General features: G+C 48.5%; 2 protein-coding genes across 8 annotated transcripts in view; one reads left to right on the top strand and one right to left on the bottom strand.

Annotated features, from left to right (window-relative positions):
- LOC119854625 (INSYN2B protein-like) overlaps window positions 1–3,903 on the top strand; it is a 37,034-nt gene extending 33,131 nt beyond the window's left edge. For both annotated transcript variants that reach the window (XM_038399406.2, XM_038399408.2), the window contains one exon: window positions 3,436–3,903. In XM_038399406.2, the coding sequence (XP_038255334.1) occupies window positions 3,436–3,616 (181 nt within the window). In that variant the 3' untranslated portion in view covers window positions 3,617–3,903. The remainder of the gene's footprint in view (window positions 1–3,435) is intronic.
- The window catches only part of LOC119854624 (dedicator of cytokinesis protein 2-like), a 337,122-nt gene that overhangs the window by 142,128 nt on the left and 177,522 nt on the right, over window positions 1–17,472 (bottom strand). For all 6 annotated transcript variants that reach the window (XR_006280678.1, XR_006280679.1, XM_038399401.2 and 3 more), the window contains 2 exons: window positions 17,217–17,282; window positions 10,080–10,175 (listed from right to left, as the gene is read on the bottom strand). Coding sequence is in view for 4 of the 6 variants with exons in the window: in XM_038399401.2 (XP_038255329.1) it covers window positions 10,080–10,175; window positions 17,217–17,282 (162 nt within the window). In the remaining 2 variants the exon portion in view is untranslated. The remainder of the gene's footprint in view (window positions 1–10,079; window positions 10,176–17,216; window positions 17,283–17,472) is intronic.

Here is a 17,472-nt window from a genome sequence, read left to right as displayed (position 1 = left end):
TTTTTCAAGTGTCCGGGGGCACATCTGGTCTCACAAAGGGAAGCTCTCCCACTGTAGTCTGCGTGTCCATAGACAGGTAAGAGCACATTAGCCAGGCAGCTCGCCTACCACAATAGTTGTGGCTGAGACATCATAGGAGGCTTTTAATGAGTCTTTCACCATGTTCTGACCTTCAGCTGCTATGCCCTCAAACTCCTCAGCTGGACTACGAAGGTCATACGGTTGGCCCAAGCATCGAAGTTATACTTTGTTCTCACTGAGCCAACAGGGGTCAGAAGTTTGACACAGATCTTAGAGATCTTGGAATCGTCATGGACCGTTCTCTGAACACATCTGCGCAGTGTGCACCAGCAGTCAAACAGCTAACAGTGTCAGGAACCATTAGGAAAAGGATATATACAACAGAAAATCTCTCTGAAGCAGCTGGTACTGTCTACTGCCAGAGAAAGGGTATTGGCTTAGATGGACTGCAGATCTGATTCAGCATGGCAGTTCCTATGGTCCCACAGCTGTGATGCCGAAGAAAGCCAAATGGCCCATATGGAGGACGCCCTTTGTAAGAGTGAGGGAAAGCCAGTGGTTCCTATTCAGAACCCTAGGACCAGTAACTCTCATGGAAAGAGCTGTGCTAAGAGAACTCTGTTCTGGGGGTGGAACTGCGAAAGGCTTAGATTGAGAGCCCCCATAGTGAGCCCCTGGCAGTGAGGTTGAGTTTGAAAGCTCCTGGATCCAAACCCGCCGATCCAAGAGAATCCTGAGCACTGCCCTAGATGGGGGAGTAATCAGGGATGAGCTTCTACTCTCTGAACCAAGGATGGAGGTCTAGGGTGGAGAGGAGTGGGTGGGGTCTTCCCTTGCATGCCTGTCAGAACTGAGCATGGAACCCGGGTGTGTATGGGGAAGGGGTACCCTCAACAGGGACAATGACCTTTCCGTCACCACCAGGAAAAAGCGGAGAGAGTAACCTACCAAGGAACCTGCTGTTTTGGCGCTAGCTGGTTTCTGTGCTGACTGGGACCAAACTCTCCCAGCGCAGGGTTCCAGGGCACGATGGGGTAGTTTCTTCTTCTCTCCCTCTCTTGCTATTATGGAAGAAGGCTTCAGTGCTGAGCCTGAGACCCTTTCAGCCTATCATATCTTCCAGCCCGTCTCAGAAACGAGGCCCTCTCACAGTCAGACATGGCTCCACCAGCCCTCCCTCTAAACACCTATTTACAACAAGGGAGCTCGAGTGAGGCAGAAAAATCAGAGAAATTAGGCATGTAAAAGGGAGCATCTTCTCACTGCTTTGGTAGCTGCTGGGGACTGAGGGAACATGGTACCTCCCCTCCTTATGTCACCCTGGCTGGAATGTGGAGAAGTCCGTGAGGCTGCGTGACCCGGGCTGCTCACCTCTCCTGAGCGCCTCCTGTTGGTTGGGTGCGAACTTGCACTCATTCTTTCTCTGCTCCCATCGCCCCCTGCTGGCTGTTAACCTCGTCAGATGGGCCTTCAGTGGTCCAGCCCTCCAGCTGTCACACAGTCCAAAATGGATGAACAAACCCCTTCCAGGGTAAAAGGTCCAACAGAGCCTATCACTGTGCCCTTGGCATCTGCAGCGCTGCCTTTGGGCTCAGTTCTTGGCCTCTTCTGGGCTATCTTTGAGTCTGTGCCTGCCATGGTGTAGAGCAGTGCCTGCAGGGCTTTCTCCCTGGAAACTCATTGCCTTAAATGGTTCTTATTGCCCCAGTTCTCCAGCCAGGCCACTCCTTCAAGTCCGATCCCCTTCCTGGGGTAACAACGTCCAACAAATGGTGGACCCTCTGAGGGTCTTCAGCCCCTCCCTGAGCCCTTTAAATTCTATCCTGAAACTCATCCCCTTCTTGGGGCTTTGGGCACTTTGCAAGTGGCTGGTCAGGGGGACAGGGCCTGCCCACTACTTTGGTCCCGACCCAGGAATTCTACAAATAGCAGCTGCACGCTACTTCCTTTAATAGTTGCTGCTGCTCTTCTCTGGGCCACTTCCCATGTAGTCCCTTCCTCTTCACCCTGACATCAGGGCTGAAGTTTTGAACTCCTCTTCTTCCTCATCAAATCGCAATGCCACCAGAACCCATCTTCTGGTTCTCCCTTGAGCTCCAGCAAGAAGCCCCCTTCCTTACTCCTCTGGTCCCCACCAGGAACTGATCTGCTCTTCCCTGCAGCTCCTTTTAACTGAGCCTGGTGGGCTCTGATCAGCTGCTTCCCTGCAGCCTCTCCAGGCAGGCCTGGAGGACCCACCTTCACTGCTCCTTTTCTGGGGTGGGGTGTGGAAGGACCATGAGGTTTCCAGCAGGGGCGGTTTCAAAGGGCCCAGTACACCCCGTTACAGGCCCCATCAAAGATCACAGAGATCTAGTGTCCAGGTTTTGGTGCACCTAGATGGGGAAGTGGCTCCTGCAGCGAGGCTTCTGCCTGAGCTGAGAGCAGCTGGGCCATTTCTGCTACCAGCCATCATATTGGAATGATCTTGGGGCTGAGAGTTCTCACTGGGGAACCTTCTGCTCTGGTGCTTTCCTTTTAGACTGAGTGAGGGAGTACAGCTTCATGGCCCAGGTAAGCCTTTGCTGATGGGTGACGGTTTGCTGGGGTGGAGCGGTGGTTCAACGGACCCTGATCACACATTCATATTGAATAACTGTCTGTTGTAACTGTGCATCCCCTCAAAGGCTAAAGTTGCTTTCTAGCCCTGGTGCGTGCTGCTGTGGCTAATCCCAGAGTTGTGGGTGAGTGATCCTTGGGGATAGTGTGGACAGTCAGAAAAGTTTCTGAAGCACTTTAGGACCCAGTGGGAGAAAAGTTGTTCTATAAATCACTTAATTAGTTAATGTACGTGAAGGTCTTTGAAGACAGACTGCTGACTGTTACTCTCATGTCAGCTCATTAGTGCTCCATGGGGCTGAAATCATTCCCATCTGACATCAACTCAGCGGCTGGTGGGAAACGTGTTGATGTCTCAGGCCAGTACAGGTGTCCACATCATAAAAGCCCCCAGCCCAGCTTGTTAAGTCTCAGCTGAGACTGAGGCCTGAAGGGGCATGGACACTAAACTCCCCTGGCAAGGTGGATCCTGGCAGGGCAGGGCAGGGGTAGCTTGTACCTTGGAAAGAGAACTCCACTACTGATTGTCCTTGAATTATTATTGTATGAAATAGGAAAAGGAGTACTTGTGGCACCTTAGAGACTAAAATTTATTTGAGCATAAACTTTCGTGAGCTACAGCTCAATTCATCGGATGCATCCGATGAAGTGAGCTGTAGCTCACGAAAGTTTATGCTCAAATAAATTTGTTAGTCTCTAAGGTGCCACAAGTACTCCTTTTCTTTTTGCGAATACAGACTAACACGGCTGCTATTCTGAAACCTATTGTATGAAATGTTTCTTAACATTTTCTTCTTTGTTCTGTGTATCCCACAGTGTCGAACATGATTTTCGGCAGCAGGAAGGCCGCTTCCAGAGGGTGCTGAGCAGCATTGAGAGTGAGTCAAGGCAAAGCTCCCCCACCACACCGACTCGGCAAGAGCTGTCCCTGATGCCAAAGCTGCCTGCAAAACTGGATTCCAAAAAATCTAGGCGCAAATGTTTCTGGTTCCTGTGACACATGGTGCTGCCTGGGGGGTGGGATGCAAAGGCCACATCACCAAGGCAAGAGGACATGTGTGAGGTCCCCACTGCCAAAGAGATGTTCTATTGCTGACACACCAAGCACTCTGTTCCTTTCTCTCCCTCTCTCTGAGGCTAGGGTTTGGGTAGCACCAGCTTTTGTATTCTTACCTCTCCCCTGTTTAACATACTAAGGCTCCTGTGTAAATAACGGCCGGCAGGGGGAACACCACTGTACTTAATGAGAAATCAATAAACTCTAGGGAGACGCTATTTTCACTACACAGGCTCTTGCCAGCAAGTTTTTGTTCTTAAAAAGGCAGTGATTGGCTCCTGCTGTTTGAAATATTTGGGGGTGCAATTAACAAAGAAGGCATGGAGATAACACTCCCTCCATGCACCCAGGGTGTCACTATCATGGTAAACATGCTGAAAGCTGCTGGAGTTTTGTCTACACTAGGGCTCCCTTCAGTGCAGCTGAACGGCTGGTTAACACCTCTGTCTCCATTTCTAATCTCCAAGGGCAGGCACCCCCAGCATTTCCAATCTCTGTAGCTCTGAGGTCAGGCTACATCTCCTCTTTCCCTGTATAATGAAAAGCGCATTTCTACAGCATGGCTCCCCAAAGAACTGCCAGCAGCTGCCTTTCAATCACTTCAATATATCAAAAGTACCTGGAGGTTTGTCACTTCCAGGTTCAGAGTTCAGTGGCGACTGTTTCAGCAGCCTAAGTTGGGGGCCTGTGTTACAAGTTCTCCTCAGCATAGCACCATTCCCCTTCACTCCAATGGTCATCAAGTGTCCCACCCCAGTCTGGCTTGCTGTCCAGGTGACAGGGTAACCAAGTCCTCTGCATTCTGGGTTGAGTAGCACCTTCTTATAGCCTTGATTTCTGAAATCACATGTTGCAGGGATCAGTCAGAGAGCTGCAGCTCCTGCTGATTCACCCCCACTGCCGTCAGGAGCTGAAGGCACAAAGAGCCTCACGATATGCAGCACAGTGTGAAACTTTCTCCATGGTATGTGAACATCACAAAGATCTTGATACTCAAAGGGGACAGGTTACGCATGTGGGAACCTGACCTTTGAGTTTCCTGGATCAGACAGCTGGCAGGGGGATGCAGCTATTGGGAGAAAGGCCAACACTGGAAACTGGAGGAAGCTGGTACATAGGCAAGTGCCAGTGAATGAGCCCTGGGTTCTCACCTGTTCAGAAATCTGAGACTCATTCACTCACTTTACATTCCTCAGAATTCTGCAGAGCCTGTTAATGAAAGAGCAGATAGCATCAGTGGTGATGTGTGCACCTGCCTGCTGTGGGCATAGCTGAGACCAGCCCAACTCATTTCACACCACCAGTTTTGATCACTTGTGACCTGCTACCTCTAATCAGAAGCACTGTGGTATTGAGTCCAGATGGGGAGGGGAAGCCAAACCTAGAAGTTATACTCTCCGTCCCACATGCAGCTGGCTCGCAGGGAAGGAAGCTGAGGGCTCCCTGGCTGCAGGATTCACTGACTAATTACAAGGAAGAAATTAGCAGCTCAAATATTCCAGCTTTTTCAAGGCTGCCCATGAGAGGAGAAATTCAATGTCAGTTTCATGAGGGTCCCAGATCAAAGAGGGCTGGAAGCAGCCAGTGGGCAGTGTCAGCATGCTAAGCACGGCACAGAAAACACTCCCTAATGCTCCACACAGCGTCAGCAAGATGTTGCCATGCTCAGAAAAACCAACCTAGAGCTGCACAAAGGCCAGGAGAGTGGAAAAGGAGAGGGCTCCACAGAAATCCCATGAGGCTGAGAGCAGCACAAAGGCCCCTGAATGATACCGTCTGTGCATGATAACGGGCTGGAAGGGAGGCTGGGCCCCAAGAAGGCCTCAGAATTCAATACCCATTGAAGTCAATGGCAGCTGCTGGTCTCCTGTAGGGGGACACTTGGCCCCAGCAGCAAAGACGGAATTTATCTCATTGAAGAACATTTGAAGTCTCAGCATTTCAGGTGTCTGAGACTTGCTATGGCCAATGCACTGTTCACAACAACCCCAAGCCTGGACAACTCCTGTGAGGGAAGGATCACAAGCCCAGCCAAGAAGAGACTGAGATCCATGCAAGCTCCAGGTTACATCCATCTGAAACTAACTAAGGAGCTCAGCAGAGAATTTGCATGGGTCTGCTGGAACTGACATAACACTAACTCACCCTGAGCCTTCTGCCCTTAACCAATGACTCACCCCCTAATCAGGCCACGTCCGTCTGCCCTGAACTACAACATATGTCTAGCTGTATGACCTTAACCCACCAGGAACCCTATTTATTTTGGATGGAACCATTTTTGCCCTTCTCACCCTGTGTGGCATGGACGAGGGGAAGCTTAGGTGTCTAGTGTGGGGATAATTAGTAGCCAGGAAACTCCAGCTGCATGGTTCATAAATCCCAGCACTCTGGAAGGCAAGAACTTCCTTTGGCCTGCAGGCTTTGTGAGCATCCATGAGCAGTTTTTCCTTGGAAGCAGATGACCAGGTCACAGCTGTGAGGTTCTTGGTACCTTGTATCCCCCTCCCTGTCATGCAGCTGATGAGAGGGTCCCACGGGTGCCTATGTTCAGGGTGCTTGTGGGCCTTGGTCAGATCATTCACCTGGGATGTATTGGGCACCAGGACAGGATGGCAGGTCCCTGGCTGTGGCATCTAAATCAGTGAAGCTTTTAGCTTGTGCAGTTTCACAATCCCCTACAGCCAACAGAGACTTCACAAGGAGGCAACATCCCTAGCCAAATGATTATTCTGTTGTGCCCTGGATGAGCAGGTCAGATACCTAGGTGAGGATAGGCATTTCCTAAGGGGGTGGGATGGGAGCTCTGAGTGGTGCACCTGTGTTGCTGGGGTCACCGGACAGGCCAGCATGGGAAACAGACACACTCAGGTGTAACAGAGAACAGAACCAGGGCTGCTGGGGGACAGTGCAAACTGATGTTCCCTCACGGCATGGGGAGCTAGGGCTCTGAGGGAAGGGGGCAGAAAGTGACCACAGAGCTGTCCCTGGGATTCTTTCCCCCATACCCCCATCTGCTTCCCATTACATACAGGCTCAATGACACTGACAAGGACTGTGGGTCAGTTTGGCTCTGTGCTCATAAGAAGCTTCCAAACCCCTGGAGTACACAAAACAGAGCTGGAAATCGCACTTGCAACAACAGGCTCTGGGAAGATGTTGACTGTTGCTCACCCCCTAGGAACAGCCAGTCACGAAGCAGCCCTGCACCTCTGCGTGGAGCCAGGGAGTACAGAGGCAGCATATAACTGATAAGTCAGGCCAAGACAGCACCAGACAGCATTTCTGAAACTCAGATGGTTCAGGTCTTGGCAAAGATTCAAGGGGAGATGGCTGGGATCAGGTCAAAGGGTTAGATTCTCTTTGTACTGAAACTGGTCTCTAACTACCTCATCCAGTGTTCCTCATTACTACTATTATAAATTATGCATGTAGCTCCATTACCACTCCTTTCTGCCCTCACTTCCCTGGGATGCCAAAATACACCACCAAAAAGCAAGGGTAACAAAAAACGTAACGCTACTGAGCTCAAATCCCACCTGATCCCCACCAAGCCTCCTTCACTTGCTTGGATCCCACACTCTAAAGGTCCTTGTCACAGACTGGCAGGTTCAGAGCTACAATCTCTCCCCCTCCGCAAAAGCGCTGGAGAGAAGTGTATGAAAGGAGATGCTATGACCAGCTGGGCCACACCCTGTCTGCCTCATTTACAACACTGACACAAATCCTGAGGGCAGAACTGGATACAGAATAGCTTAGCTAAGCAACGGTCCATAAGGCCATTACCCCCAAGGTCAGAGAGGAGCATTTAGGACTGAATCCGCAATCAATTCAGCAAGCAAAGCCACTTAACAATGAGCAAGAGACAGTGCTGGTGATCTGGAGCTGGAAGAGCTTCCTCACCCATTGTGTCAGGCAAGCCAATGAGAGCTTTCCTGAGAAACTGCACAGACTATGCCAGGAAAACAGCCCATCCACATTGCAGCAGTGAAGTGATTCTAGTGAAGGGAGTCTGAGCCTGCCAATTGTGAGAGACTCGCTGAAGAGAGGGATAGCTCAAAATATACGCTTGAAACCCATCTCAGGATCAAACCAAAACCATTAAAGAGAAGAGCCTTGTTCACGCCTTGAACCTGGGGTCAGACTGAGCTAGTAACTCTCCGAGCAGGTGTCTTACTACTTGCGACAGGGATCAATGTAACAGCAGCACAGAATCCTGGGCATGTCGATCCAAACATCCAGCCAAGGGACTGCCAGCAGCCTGAACATGCACAGGCCGGAGCAGAGCGACCTGCTGGAGAGATCCTCAGGCACACTCCAAACAGAGAACGTACCAGAGCCAGAGGCTCAGTGAGCCTCACAGCACCACTCTGCCAGGCCCGTCACTCCAGATTCGCTTCCTCCAGCAGCACTTGTCAATGAGAACCAAGAATGGGAGGACAACACTGTTCTCAGATCCCAGCAGGCCCCTCCACTGAGAGGCAAGCTGAGCTTCAGCAGCCATTGCTCCTCACACCATTGGTTTAGTCATCCCCACTGACTTCCCGCTGCCACAAGAGCATCATTGTCAGCAGGACACAGAGCGTAGACCCAGAGGTTAGCAGTCTGGAGAGTCCCCGTTGGGCTAAGCTGCCATGCACTAACTTCCTGTTATTCCAGTTTCCCCAGACTCACATTCAGCCCCTGGTTTCTAACCCCTGCCCTGGCCCCTGTCCAGTGGGACTGATTTATCTCTAGCCAATTTATCAAGTTCTTTCTTAATTTTGAACCCCTCCCCCACCTGCTGGCACATCAGATCTGCTCCCCACATCAAGACACTGGCTAACCGAGTGACCCATGAGGCCATCTTGCCTCGTAGCTCCTCACCTACTTGATTAGGCCATTGCACCAAATAGTCCAGCTAGGCCCTAACTCTGATGCGTTAGTTGAGCAGCGCTGTGCTTCAGGGTATGTCTATACAGCCCATGAAAGCAAGGCTCTCATTCAGCCCAGGTTAACGGACTCAGGCTAGCGGGGCTCCCAGCAGTGCTCTGAAATAGCTGAGCCGATAACCATTTGAGGCTGTGGCTCAGGCTGGAGCCTGGACTCTGAAGCCTGGAGGGGCGGGGGATGGGCCTCAGAGCCTGAGCCACTGAATAGACATACCCAGGATTCTGCAAAGCGCTCCCTACACAGCTATTTCTAGAGCACGAGCCCCAGTAGCCCAAGTCTGTTGCCCAGTGCTGGGAGGCTTGCACCCACTGGCTGTGTAGACAGAGACTCTATGATCAGATGATGCCCTAAACCCTGAGATTTAATCCGCTCTGCATTCTTGGCATGCAGAACTCCAAACCGGACAGTCTCTATGCAAAAAAATAAATGGACACAAATCAGACATCAAGAATTGTAACATTCAAAAACCAGTAGGAGAACACTTCAATCTCCCTGGACACTCAACAACAGACTTAAAAGTGGCAATTCTTCAACAACAGAACTTCAAAAACAGACTCCAATGAGAAACTGCAGAACTGGAATTAATTTGCAAACTAGAGACCATCAAATTAGGTCTGAATAAAGACTGGGAGTGGATGGGTCATTACAAAAACTAATTTCCCTCTTCTGATAGCCACACCTTCTTGTCAACTATTTGAAATTGGCCACCTTGATTGCATTGGCCTCATTAGCACTACAAAAGTGATTTTCCCTCCCTTGGTATTCACCCCTTCTTGTCAACTGTTGAGAATAGGCCACTTCCACCTTAATTGAATTGGCTTGTTAGCACTGATCCCCTCTCTTGGTAAGGCAACTCCCATCTTTTCATGTGCTGTGTATTTATACATGTCTACTGTATTTTCACTCCATGCATCTGATGAAATGGGTTTTAGCCCACAAAAGCTTATGCCCAAATAAATTTGTTAGTCTCTAAGGTGCCACAAGGACTCCTCGTTGTTTTTGCAGACTAACACGGCTACCACTCTGAAGCAGAACTCCAATGGTGATTCAGGCCCAGCAAGTAAACCTTGTTCCTGGAAGGAGCCCAGCTCCCTTCACCTGTTCTCAGAACTCACATTCTTCAACCTCGGGGTGTCCCTACAGCCCCACCTCCACAGAAGGAACCTCCCACTACGAGATGAGGCCCAGCCTTCTGCCAGCACCCCATGAGGGTCGACCCAGGACCCCACCCTGCCACAGTATCTGCTCCTACCATGAATTCCCCATGTGCCGTGTTCGGTCTTGGGCTGATGGATTTTCCAGGGGCTCTGTGTAACGCCGAGAGCCTCATCCTGACCAAGCTGCTGCAGGATGAATGGCACCAATAGCAGGGGACTCTCATGAGAAGCTCTTACCACCCCAGCACCTAACCCAGCACGCTCTTTTGTGCTCACCAGGGCCCCCAGAACCGCACAGAGCAAGCAGTGGTACTCACTCTTAGGTCATGCTCCTGGTCAAGGACAATCACCCTGCGAATGACGGTGCGCAGCAGCTGCTCCATAATCATCTGCACGTGCCCCTTCACCTTCCTCTGAAAGGCAAGACACACGTCATGTCCAGAGTCCGGGCAGCCCTGTCCTGGTCTCACTCCTGGGATCACCATGCAGGAGACAGAAAGGGAGGTCACTTGGCAGTTACACTCCTTTGCATGGTGAGTACTCAGAGTGCCCCAGGGGCTGTGTCAAACGCAGGCTTTGGCACTTTAAAACGGACCTCCCCCAACAACGTCAGCAGCCGGACAGACAGCACAAGAGGAATCATGCAGTGGCCCCACTCACAGCTGGGAGAGGCTGCTCAAAGGCAACTCAGCCTGCATTTGAGAGCTGGGACTAAAACGAGGAATTCTCTCTCCACACCTTAGAAACAGATGGCTGCTCTCTCCTAAGCTACTGGCTGACCTCATGCACCCACATAAGAACATAAAATAGTGGCCAGCCTGGGTCAGACCAATGGTCCATCTAGCCCGGGGTGGCCAACCTGTGGCTCCGGAGCCACATGGGCTCTTCAGAAGTTAATATGTGGCTCCTTGTATAGGCACTGACTCAGGGCTGGAGCTATAGGCACCAACTTTCCAGTGTGCCGGGGGTGCTCACTGCTCAACCCCTGGCTCTGCCACAGGCCCTGCCCCCACTCCACCCCTTCCTGCCCCCTCCCCTGAGCCTGCTGTGCCCTCGCTGCTTCATATCTGCCACCATGGAGAACAGCCGAGCTCCATCCTCTTTCGGACCCCCCTTCAGGTAGTTGAAGGTTACTATGAAATCCCCTCTCATTCTAAATAACTAAATAACCCCAGTTAGGATGGAAGAATCCCATACACTGCCACAGGCTGGGGACCAACTGGCTAAGCAGCAGTTCTGAAGAAAAGGACCTGGGGATTACAGTGGATGAGAAGCTGGATATGAGTCAGCAGTGTGCCCTTGTTGCCAAGAAGGCTAACGGCACATTGGGCTGCATTAGTAAGAGCATTGCCAGCAGAGCGAGGGAAGTGATTATTTCTCTCTATTTGGCACTGGTGAGGCCACATCTGGAGTACTGCTGTTCTCAGTGGAGGAGGAGGCTGGTCTCAGTGGTGGCAGATGACAGAACAAGGAGCAGTGGTCTCAAGTTGCAGTGGGGGAGGTCTAAGTTGGATATTAGGAAACACTATTTCACTAGGAGGGTGGTGAAGCACTGGAATGGGTTACCTAGGGAGGTGGTGGAATCTCCATCCTTAGAGGTTTTTAAGGCCCGGCTTGACAAAGCCTTGGCTGGGATGATTTAGTTGGTGTTGTTCGTGCTTTGAGCAGGGGATTGGACTAGATATCTCCTGAGGTGTCTTCCAATCCAAAGATTCTGTGATTCTATGACATGTGAAAAGAAAAGGAGTACTTGTGGCACCTTAGAGACTAACAAATTTATTAGAGCATAAGCTTTCGTGAGCTACAGCTCACTTCATCGGATGCATTTGGTGGAAAAAAAAACTTGTGAAGCAATACAAATTCTTGACACACAGAAAATGACCATGTTGCCTCTCAGTCTATCTATGAATTATGATTTATTCAGAGATACAGTATTAAGAAGGTTTCAAATAATCCCAGAGTAATATTACCTAAAATTTAGAAACATCAAAAAACATGATAAAATAAGTCATGGAAAATAAGTTTATAAAATGTGTGATCATTTAAGGAAACAGATGAGATATAAAGAGGCAGAGGACTATGAAAATTTGGTATACCTATTTAGCCAAGAGAAGTTCTTTGATGCCTGGCTGGCTGAAGTAAGGGCTGCAGTGTGGGATAAATCCCCAGTGACTAAAAGATGCAGCCCACGCAGCTGATCTATATGTGCAAGCAAGGCCATTTGTGAAGCGCAGGTCTGAGGAACGGGCCACACCCAGCGTAAAGGGAGGGGTCCCGCTTTGTCCCAGGTGAGAGGTTGGGTCTGAGCCCATACCACCCCAGAAATGGTTGCCTCAAGGTTCCCAGCCCAGAGTGATGGCCTGAGAAGGCATTATTTGTGTAAATCAACTCAACACGTGAGGAAGCCGTGTGCTTTGTATGTGGAATCCATGCAGGGGTGCCTGAGGTGATCACAGTTAATTGTCTGTTTTGCACTGTGACACTACACTCCATATTTTCCATAGAGATATTCTCATGATATGAATATGGCATAACTAAGATGTGCTTTAAGCAAGATGGGTCATGTGAGGTATCATTGGAAAGGTTCTGATTTACTGACGGTGACTATCCCATTTGTATGTATGTATCATTTCTGTATCTGAAGTTAGGAATACTGACTATGTAACAATTACAAGTGCAAGTTTCAGAGTAGCATCCAATGAAGTGAGCTGTAGCTCACGAAAGCTTATGCTCAAATATATTTGATAGTCTCTAAGGTGCCAGAATTACTCTTTTTTTTTTTTTTTTTGCAATTACAAGTGCGTTTACACTTGGGGAATGCCCATCAGACAGAATGCAATCAGCCTGAATGGGCCATGAGGGAGAACAATAGCACTTTGAAGATGCTAATCTCCCACCTTCCTGAGAAGCTTCCTGGGATGCTGCAAACAATATTTGACTCCTGGCTGCTTTGACACTGCAGGGTCATGTGATCCTGTCACCTGGTACTGGACTCCATCTTGGACCACTAGTATTTTTCCACTGATAAGGGTGGGGGATAAAGCTGGGAAACAAAAGATTCCCGCCATATGTAAGTGCTATTTAAGGCAGGGAAGTGAGTTAATCAGGGGTCATTCCTCACTGAATCCCTGTCCAGGATGACTGCTGGAAACATCTAAGAAACAAAGACAAAGGTGGTGGGGAAGGACTGAACCTGGGCTGGAAAAGGTGTCTGGTCTGTGAAAGAAATACCTAGAGTTTTAAGCTGCAAGCAAAAGCAGCTTGTCTTCAAGAACCTCTGTAATCTGCCATAAAGCAACATTTAGGGTGAGAAACTACCACTTGTAACCAGTTTCTTTAGTGTATTAAGCTTAGTTTGCATGTTTGTTTTTATTTGCTCAGTAATCTGCTTTGATCCGTTTGCTATCCCTCATCACTTAAAATCTATCTTTTGTAGTTAATGAACTTGTTTTTGTTTTCTCTAAATCCCGTTTGTGAAATCCATAACTGGGGGGTGCAAAAAGCTGTGCATAACTTCCTCCACACTGATGGAGGGTGAATTTCATGAGTTTAAATTGTACAGTTTTCTGTGCAGCGCAAGCCAATACAATTTTGGGTTTACACTGCAGAGGGGGTGTGCATTTGAGTGCTGGGCAGTTCCCTAGCCGAGTCTTCCCATGCAGAGCTGATTTTAGTGTCTGAGTCTTTCTGCAGCTGGGTGTGCCCCTACCTGTTTGTGTGCTGGAGGAGGCTTGAAGGCCTGACTCAGCAGGACAGTGTAAGGGAGTCCAGGCTGGTGGAACAGGCAGGCTCAGTTGTACCCCAGTACACCAGGTGGCACCCTGGAGTGGGGGGTAACCCATCACATGCCCTCCTGGAGGTGGACAGAGTTTATTAAAGAGGCCAGTGTAAATGGCAGAATGTTCCAAGAGTGGAAGCACACAGTGCCCAGATTATACTTGGTAGGAAAGACCTGACTAAGGAATCAGATATGCTCGCAGGGGAGAGATGAAACCACTTGTATCTTTAGCTCATACCTAACTAGACTGGGAAGGTTTAAAAGATGCTTGGAAGGTGGGGCTCTCCATAAGATACCCACAGATGTGTTGGTGGAAGAATGATATTATTTCACTGCCTAGGGCTGTTAATACCGGGAATCTCTCTTGCTGTGGCTATGTCCTGGCTTGCAGACACACCCCCAGCAGAGGGGAGGTGAAAACTCCACACCCTTATCATCAGAGATTAGCGATATGTCTACGAGGAGTCATAAGAACAACCATGCCGCGTCAGACCAATCGTCCATCTAGCCCAGTATCTTTTTTTTGAGATGGGGCCAGTAGAGCTGCAGGCAGTATTCAAGCTGTAGGCATGCCATGGATTCATAGAGTGGCACTGTGCATTTCCTCTCATCTTTATCGGTTCCTAATGGCACCTAACAGTTTAAAAAAAAAAAAAGCTGCCCTGCACGTTGAGCCAATGTTTTGAGAGAACCAGTCGTGCTGATTCACCAGAGCGACCAGGCTAAGTCAGACCGAGGGTCCATCCAGCACAGAGTCCTGTCTGATGATGTCACATGGCCAGTGCCGGGGCCCTTGAGGGAGTGAACAGAGCAGGGACTCACCAAGGGATCCATCCCATCGCCCATGCCCAGCGTCTGGCAAACAGAGGCCAGGGACCACATCCCTGCCCATCCCAGCTAATAGCCACTGATGGACCTGTCCTCCATGAACTTATCTAGTTTCTTTTTTTAACCTTGTTATAGTCTTGGCCTTCACAACATCCTCTGGCAAGGAGCTCCACAGGTGGACTGTGCGTTGTGTGAAGAAATACTTCCTGCTGCTTACTAATTTCATTTAGTGACCCCTAGTTCTTGTGTTATGAGAAGGAGTAAATAACACTTCCTTATTTACTTTCTCCACCCCAGTCACGACTTTATAGACCTCGATCGTATCCCCCCTTAGCCGTCGCTTTTCCAAGCTGAAAAGTCCCAGTCTTTTTAATCTCTCCTCCTACGGAAGCTGTTCCAGACGCCTCATCATTTTTGTTGCCCTTTTCTGAACCTTTTTCAATTCCAATCTATCTTTTTTGAGACTGGGTGACCACATCTGCAGGCAGTATTCAAGACGTGTCCGTACTATGGATTTATATAGAGACAACATATTTTCTGTCTTATTATCTATCCCTTTCCTAATGATTCCCAACATTCTGTTTGCTTTTTTTGACGGCCGCTGCACATTGAGCGGATGTTTTCAGAGAACTCTCCACAGGGACTCCAAGATCTCTTTCTTGAGTGGTAACCGCTAATTTAGACCCCATCTTTTTTTATGTATAGTTGGGATTACTTTTTTCAATGTGCATTACTTTGCACTTATCAGCATTAAATTTCCTCTGCCATTGTGTTGCCCAGTCATCTAGTTTAGTGAGATCCCTTTGTAATACTTTGCAGGCAATTTTGGACTTAACTATCTTGAATAATTTTGTATCCTCTGCAAATTTTGCCAACTAGCTGTTCACCCTTTTTTCCAGATCATATTTATAAATATGTTGAACAGCTGTGATGGGGCGTACTAGGCCTTCATGGCCCTCTGCTGGAGACTACCATGGTCCTACTACACCCCACACCACGACAGGAAAAGAGCAGTGAGGGTTGGCCCTGCAGGCCTGCCTGGAATCGCTGCTTCCATTCAGCCAATCAGAGCCGCACAGGCTCAGATGAAAGGAGCTGTAGGGCCTTAGCAGGTCGGTTTCTGGCTGGGACCAGGGAGGTGTAGAAGGGTGCTCCTCTCTACTGAAGGAGCTTGACTGGCTGCATTTACTAGATCTGGGAGAGAGAGGACCTGAGAACTGTAACCCTAAGATAACAAGTGAAAGGAAAGAGACCAGGTGGGAAGAAACCCAGAGAAAACAGCAGCAACTAATTAAAGGAGGCAGTGCATGGCTCCTGTGGAGAGGTTCCCTGGGCTGGGTCCAGGGAAAGTTCCCCCACCAGCAAAGGCAGGCCAAGGAAGAATTTTGGGTAATTGTACCTCCATCACTAGACTGAAATGTCATGTGGTACCAAGGATATGTCAACACTATTATCTTGATCAATCTCATTTGTAATGTTATCAAAAAGAGTATCAAGTTAGTTTGAGAGGATCTATCTTCCATAAACCCACATTGATTGTCGTTAACTTCATTACCCTTTTTTAAATTCTTTATTAATCGAGTCCTGTATAACCGCTCCATTGTCTTGTCCAGAAATGATGTCACACTGACAGGCCTGTAATTAGCCAGATCATCCCATTTACCCTTTTTAAAAATTGGCACATTAGCTTTCTTCCAGTCTTCTGGAATTTCCCCAGTGCTTCAAGACTTATTGAAAATCAACATTAATAGTCCTTCAAGCTCCTCAGACCACTCTTTTAAATCTCTTGGATGCACGTTAACTGGACCTGCTGATTTTAAAGACGTCTAACTTTAGTAGCTTCTGTTTAACATCCGCTAGTGATATGCGTGAAATAGGAAGAATGTTATCTTCACCATATGATGAGACACTGACAATATCTATAATATACTTATCAAACCTTGGGGAATTAAGATTAAACTGTAATTCAGTAAAGTGTAACATTATTGAATTAGGGTTAACACTTTTGCAGTTCATTGTATTACAAATGCAAATGTTTACACAGTACTGTGAGATTGTATGGAACTTCTTTAGTAGAATGACAAGATTAATGCAATTTCTGGAAGTTCAAAGGTCTTTCTGGAACAATAGGTATGAAGTGAATTTCCTTAGGAAATACCTTGAGGTGAGGGGAATGTAAATCCTCCCCCTCTGAAGCCACTCTTTCGAAGTTATGCCCCGAGGAGAGAGACCCTTTATATACTAACTACTTGCTTCTGGAAAGCTGTTCAAGGAGCCCTGAAGTGTATAAAAAGGAAACTGAACATGTCATGAATGTTCTTGTTTCAAGCTGAAGATCTGATGAACCTGTAACCACAAGGTGTCCCTAGGGTGGGGAATTAAAAGTCTGCACCTGAGCATTTTCATGGGTCCTAACTTCTGATTAATATTCATTAACAACTAATACCTCATCTTGTGCTTTATCTGTTAGGACACTGATCCATAAGCAAATTAAAGATGTATTATTCTTCCCACAGGATTCCAAGAAATCCGATAAGTTTAGAAAATGAGTACTATGATTGGCTTTGGTCAGGGCAATCAGACCTTCATCTGAACTTCTCAGTCATACAGTTCTGCTTATGCACCACAAATCCAACCCACAGACCCCTGACCCACTATTACAGTCCTGGTCTTCCCACCCCATTGCTTGGCAGGAGCCCCATCTCCACCACTTCTCAAACTCAAGGCGACAGCAAATGTAAGGCTGGGGGCTGAAGTGAGAAGCAGGTGGGCTTCTCCCAGGTGCTCAGGCTGCCCCTACTCTTCCTCTCTCCTACCGTATTTCAAAACTTCCCAGAGGAGTGCTCACCAGCTCAGAGTCCTCCCTGTGCTGTCTCTCTTCTCCACTCCGACGTGTCAGCCGCTCTTCTGCTCTCTGGAATCAACAATATCAAACAAATTGGTGCAGGAAGTGAAACCAGATATTATAGGGATAACAGAAACATGGTGGAATAGTAGTCATGACTGGACTACAGGTATTGAAGGGTATGTGCTGTTTAGGAAAGACAGAAACAAAGGTAAAGGGGGTGGAGTAGCATTGTATATCAACGATGAGTTAGAATGTA

This window comes from Dermochelys coriacea, chromosome 4 (genome assembly GCF_009764565.3).
Source record: "Dermochelys coriacea isolate rDerCor1 chromosome 4, rDerCor1.pri.v4, whole genome shotgun sequence".
Classification (NCBI taxonomy): domain Eukaryota; kingdom Metazoa; phylum Chordata; order Testudines; family Dermochelyidae; genus Dermochelys; species Dermochelys coriacea.
Note: the sequence above shows the minus strand (reverse complement) of the source record. Positions and strands in the feature narration are given on the sequence as shown.